At 31.6% G+C, this 6,433-nt stretch overlaps 1 protein-coding gene across 1 annotated transcript; it reads left to right on the forward strand.

The window, feature by feature from the left end:
• Positions 1 to 1,647: 1,647 nt before the first annotated feature.
• LOC140443507 (uncharacterized) lies at positions 1,648 to 5,518 on the forward strand. The gene is made up of 5 exons (XM_072534817.1): positions 1,648 to 2,335; positions 2,393 to 2,821; positions 3,294 to 3,530; positions 3,597 to 3,915; positions 3,976 to 5,518. The coding sequence occupies exons 1-4, from the start codon at positions 1,942 to 1,944 to the stop codon at positions 3,749 to 3,751; spliced, it is 1,215 nt and encodes a 404-aa protein (XP_072390918.1). The 5' UTR covers positions 1,648 to 1,941; the 3' UTR covers positions 3,752 to 3,915; positions 3,976 to 5,518.
• Positions 5,519 to 6,433: the final 915 nt, after the last annotated feature.

The following is a 6,433-nucleotide window of genomic DNA, read 5'->3' on the forward strand; positions in this document are numbered from 1 at the left end:
GCAAAAGTGGCTATAGATAGGGAAGATTATGTACATCACAAATACTAAATCAAAGACCAGTACGAAAAATATCGGGTATCAGGGGTGGTATTTTTCACTCTAAATGCCGCTTACAACACCTTAAATTACATAATATTTCTCCAAAAACTATATGATATCCCCTTACATAACAAAGTCACTTATATTGTCTTTATATACCTACACAAGAGAAAATTTTTTGTATCACATAATGGTAAGGATAGTAGTTGAAGAACAGTCTCGCTTGGGGTAGCATAAAGGCACCTACACTGTATAACATATTTATTTTGAGATAAACTTCTATCGAGATACCATATTTAGTACACAAATAAGAGCAGAACTAAAATAATAAAAAAGCTTTATACAAGATATTGCAGAAGATTGGATAAAATAAAAGTAGTTTTTATTAATCGGATGCTTACATAAAACGTACAAAGACATACTTACGTAAACAAAATATATTACGAAATTTCTGTAATTAAAAAAAACATCGAGTTCAGCATTGAACTAATAAAATTATATTAAATAAAAAAACAACATTATTTTTAAAATGCAGAAAAAATAAAATTTTCTATGCAAGCGAACATTCCATTAAATAATAAGCCCAAATCCTTTTGTATCTATATACCTGTTTTTTAAAGAACCAGTTACCTTTTAGTACGTAGTTATACCAGGTAATACGATACCCTCTGTTACACAGTGTAATGCGTATGACATTACACTGTCTGCAAACAGTAGATAAAAATAAGGAGCCCATATAAACCGTTCACGGTATATGTTGAAAATATACGGTATAATCGCACAGTTGCCAAACTCTCAGAGCTTATTTAAACCGATAAACGTATGGTTGAAATATACAATGAAGAAGATCTGAACGACCCCTATAATATATACACGTGAAATAAACGATATACATTTATGATACAGGGGTATTTACGGGCTCCAAAAAATTTTTACAAATTATTAAACTCTACATGTTGATGAATCGACAGAACCAATAGTATGGAATGGTCAAGTGAGCTCCGTATATCGGTATCCACTTGACCACGGAGCTTAATTGAACCCGCATTTTAACATGGGCGGAGTCCACTTTATGCCGTAGATATATATATATATATATATATATATATATATATATATATATATATATATATATATATATATATATATATACAGATTCGGCAAATTTTCAACTACCGTATACGTTATTCAGTATGTGGAACAAAGATAACACTTAATTGTTTGAATAGAAGTGAGAGGCAGTCATCATCTCGACGGAGTAGGTATGACTTTTAAACAGTGTTGCTATTATTTCTGTTACATATTTCCTTCTAAATTTTAGTCCGATGCATGAGTCTAAAATAATATTTAAATCCACTACAGTTCATTGTAGAATAAAAATTAATATTGTCCCAAAAAAATTCAAATAAAGTAGCCACGTAATTGTTATTTTCTAATCGATTTTATCAATTACTTTATTAGTTAACAAAGAACAGTGATTTAAGTAATTTATGTGTGGCAACAAAGCATTATTCCCCTGAAGAGTTGAAATTTTAAGCAACGCCTTCTTTTACAGTGCGAAGCGGCATAAAAATACACCGATGACCGACAGTAATTAAGACTACACTATAATATACAGCCTAAGTTTGGCGTGATTTTGGCGTGATTGGTCACAGCATAAGAGCTGTGGATTGGTCAGCATCTTCATCGGATTTTGAATTTTTCAGGTTATGTATCTCTCTGTTTGGCGCTTAAACATCTGTGATTAGGCGGTTTTATACCAATTTGCCAATAAGCAACCACACAGAACATTTCAATTTAAATTTTTCTCATTTATTTTTAAAAATCTGTTAAATTGTTTTAAAAATCTGTTCGTTAGAACACCATATTTAATTACCTAAGACTTTGTTTTAGCAAGCAATTATGGATTCTGTCTATCCATCCACTTCAACAAGCTGTGAAATTAACTCAGGAGCCTGCCATCTTTGCAGCAAAATATTTAAAAATGTGGAATTACGAAATCGTCATATCAAAGGAATACATAACATAGATATGTCGATTAAGAAAATTAATCACATTATTTGTCCCTTATGTGAACAAGAAACTAATTTCAAAAGCCATGAGAACTTACGAAAACATCTTAAAGGGAACCACCAGGTGAGTATTGAATTAATAACTTTTGAATTTTCTAGTTTACAAGAATATGAGACATGGAAAGACATGCAGAAATTTGAGACAAGTTATACACTGAATAGAATTGTTAATAGAAATGAACAGAAGACATTATACTATGAGTGTAACAGAAGTAACACTAAAGGTAGGTACAATACTTTGTTACTTGTAATATTTAAAACTTATACTAATCTATATTTAGGATATAAGCCCAACTATAAAATTAGAACAGAGAAATCTGGTGGATCAATTAAAATTAAAGGAGTGTGTCCCTCCAGGCTGATTTGCAAACTGAGAGATCAAGGACAAGTTTCAGTCAGTTATTGGAAAACACATGCTGGACATAAAGAGGAATTAAGAACCATGCATCTGGCAAAAGCAGAAGAAAAAATGATTGTAGAGAAGTTAATATCTGGGGTGCCATCCAGCAGAATTTTAGAAGATTCAAGAAAATTGGAAACACCAAAACTAGAAAGACTTGCCCTATTAACAAGTAAAGACCTCTCAAATTTGTCCAGGAAGTATAATACATATAAGAAACGAGATCAAAATGATATGGTAGCAACGGCTTTAAAGGTTCAGGAATGGAATGCTAACAACAAGAATTATGCTTTCTTATTCAAGAAGGAAGGTAAAGACCTATCATTTTTTTATGCCCACTACAATTATAATTAATCCTATTCCAATTTGACTTGTGTGAATTGTTATCACTTGACTCATGTAACAAACCTTACTCTTAGCAGAATCAACAATATACATTTTTAAATAATATATCTCGTAAGATTGTAGTCATTGGTTTTTTACATTAAAACTAATTTTGTAATGGAGGTGCTGATTTATTGGGCAAACTTACTAGTTTTTTATTTTACTAGACAACCATTTTTGGGTCTTAGTCTGTTAAAGAATACTTCTCCATTCTGATCTATTTCACACTTTGCTCTTCCAGTTTTTGATAAATATGATATGTTAAATAAGAAGTCAACACAAAAAAAAAAAATAGGACTAATGATTACCTGTTAAAAAATACAATAAAATTTCAGTCTCTTACCATTAATTTATTATCTTTAATTATCTCTAAACTATAAATTTTTTATTTTTATTAGGAGAACAACATGATGTACTTAAAAAAGAAGATTTTGCCTTAGGATTCATGAACTCTGTTATGGAAGATAAATTAAGAGAATTCCATAGCATAATTTGTATGGATGGTACACATGGCACGAACAAGAGGGGAATGGATTTAACAGTGGTGCTTATTAAAGATGACAGGAATACAGGATTTCCAGTTGCATTCTTACTGTCAAACCGATTGGACCAAGTAGTTCAAGAAGTTTTTTTAGGTATGTATTATATGAGTAGTGACAATTTATGACTGGTAAGTAAAAATAATTTTTAAAAACTTTTAGGTGCTCTCAAGAATAGAATGCAAACTGGAATTCATGCAGAACATTTTATGAGTGATGACGATAAAAAATATTATAATGCATGGGTGAAGATTATGGGCAACCAACCAAAGAGGCTTTTATGTACATGGCACGTTGTGAAAAATTGGAACATTTAAGGGAAGAAGAAAATAAAAGATCCAATTTTGAAGAAACAGATGAAAACTGAGATGAAAAGAATTATTAATGAAACGGATGAAGATAGATTTATGGAGTTATGCAATAGATATATAATCAAATTACAAGAGGCAAATGAGATAGATTTTTTTAATTATCTGGCACGGTAAATAAGTATATGAAATCATACATTTAAAGTCATCCTTAAGTCTATTTTTTTTTGTAGGAATTACTTTCAGAATGAAGAGAGAATCAAAATGTGGGCTCATTGTTACAGAAAAAATTCAGGAATCAATACAAACATGGCGATAGAATCTTTCAACAACCTATTGAAGACCAACCACCTTAGGAGAAGTGCTGGGGTAACAATTGAAAAGTTATTGGACACAATAGATGATCTAGTTGACATTAAAATGTGGAAGAGGATTATAGACATCGAAAGACCAAATGCGAACAATTATCAAGATAGGGTTATAGCAAAAGCACACAAAATGGCAGAAACGATGAAAAACAAAGTGGAGGTTAAGAAAAATGAGAAGGTATATGGTCAATTTCAGGTAAAGTCATTTAGAGATCCTAATAAATTATATAATGTAAATATAAGGCAAGTATGTGAAAATGAATGTAAGACATTGTATTGTAGAGTATGTAAAATTTGTATTCATCGCTATCAGTGTGAGTGTGCTGAATATGTGGTGAGGAATATCTTGTGTAAGCATGTGCACTTGGTAAGAATGCACGAGGAGCGCGAGGGAACTAACTCTGTTTTAGATGATGCTGCAAGGTGTTTGGCAGTAACTTCAATTATCAAATCAAGGCATCAGGAGGAAATTAATGAGTTTTTCAGAGGGAAGGTAGAACAGACAAATGTCATCCAGGAAAAAACCAAACGAAGTCTTCAAATAGAAAACTTGGTAAATTTAATGGAAGACTTAGATGATGAAAGTTTTGCAAGATTACATGACAAATTTGTGAGGGACATTCAAGGAACAAAGCGCAAAGTGAAGAAAGAATTTCAGGAAACCCCTAAGGATATTACAAAGAAGCGAAAAATGGAAAAGCAGGAATATTTTCCTTCCAATAAAAAAAGAAACTGATTAAAAATTAAATTTGAACCATTCTTGTAGCTCACTTTATAGGCTTATTTACCTATTGCAAATTGCCTTTTGCATTAATTAGTCTTAGATGTCATAACTAACGACCTTCTTTTACAGATTCTTAGTTCTAAGACTAATTAACACTTTATTTTCAGATTCTTAGTATTAAGATATCTAACCCCTTTCTTTGCAGATTCTTAGTTATAATACTAATCAACTTTTATTGCAGATTCTTACTTGTAATAAACATTTTATTGTATTTTAATAAAGGTATTTTTCCCGCTAGCTAGGGTTCATATATAACCTTTATGTCCACGGACCGTGATCCCTATATGCTCCGGTCCAACATAGCTATGGATAGTGCGACTGGACCACCTTCCCTCATTCCCGAGGGTCAAATCCAGCGACAATTAGTAATATATGTAGTAAAATTTCATAAAATATATGTATAAATGCTTAGTTTAGGCCTGAATTTTAAAGCTGTGTTAAGTAATGATGTTATAATGATGTTATATTTGTATGCTTTTATATTAGAATTGCATTTTTAAATCGGGATGTACTGGGCCCTAGGCGAGGTTTAGAGGGGTTTTCCTTCGCCATTGCATCAATAACGGCCCCCCCTCCTTTGATTTCCCAGATTTTTAATAAAGAATAAAGACATTTTAAACATAACTGTTTAGTGTTTTATTTGGTTTGCAATAGTTATTTCCAGTAAACCTCTGCTTCATTTTGTTAACAATGACAATTTTTCATAGTACTCGATTCACAATATATATCTTTTTATTATCCTACATTTGTGGTGAAATCTAATATAATTCAGTGTTCTAAAAAAATGAAAATGGATAAATGTCAATTTGGATTTATGCAAGGAGGCAGGTCTACATCAGCAATTTTTATTATAAAACAGCTAATTTAACAATTTAGAGTGAAAGAGATAGACTTGCGAATAGTATTATTAATCTTGAGAAAGCACATGATGAAGTTATCAGAAACCTACTGTGGCAGAGATTTAGTAGGAAAGGAGTGCCAGCTGAATGTGTGAGTGGAGTATGAGCAAGTAACAACTATAATAGTGTTAGAACTACTATATATAGTTAGAATAACTATTATAGTGTTAGAACTATACAATTGTAGGTGAAACTGGCCAATTTTGTGTGAAAATAGGGCTTCATCCGGGTTTCGCCCATATTTATTCTCATTTGTGCTGGATTAGATAACAACTGAACCTGCTTGGTATAGAGTAGCGGAGACAAGTCCTTAATGAAAAATGATTATGATATTTCAATTCCAGATAGAGTAGTTGGCTTGAATAGACAAGAACTCAAAAAAGATGATAATTTTCGGCTTTTAGGATCGGTATTACCGTTTTATTTATCATACTTCAATTAAAGATAAAGGAAAGAGGCAAATTGAATGATGTGTGATAAAAAAGGTACGAAGAAAACTAAAAGGTAATTGTATAGGACTGCTTTTAGACCAGCTATGATGTATGGTACTGAATGTAGGGCAGTAAAAAAGGGGATGAACAGAAATTGCATGTTTTTGAAAAACCATAATCTCAGAGAAAAAGCGGAGAGGTACTTAGTC

The sequence above is a fragment of the Diabrotica undecimpunctata genome, chromosome 6 (assembly GCF_040954645.1).
Source record: "Diabrotica undecimpunctata isolate CICGRU chromosome 6, icDiaUnde3, whole genome shotgun sequence".
NCBI lineage: Eukaryota > Metazoa > Arthropoda > Insecta > Coleoptera > Chrysomelidae > Diabrotica > Diabrotica undecimpunctata.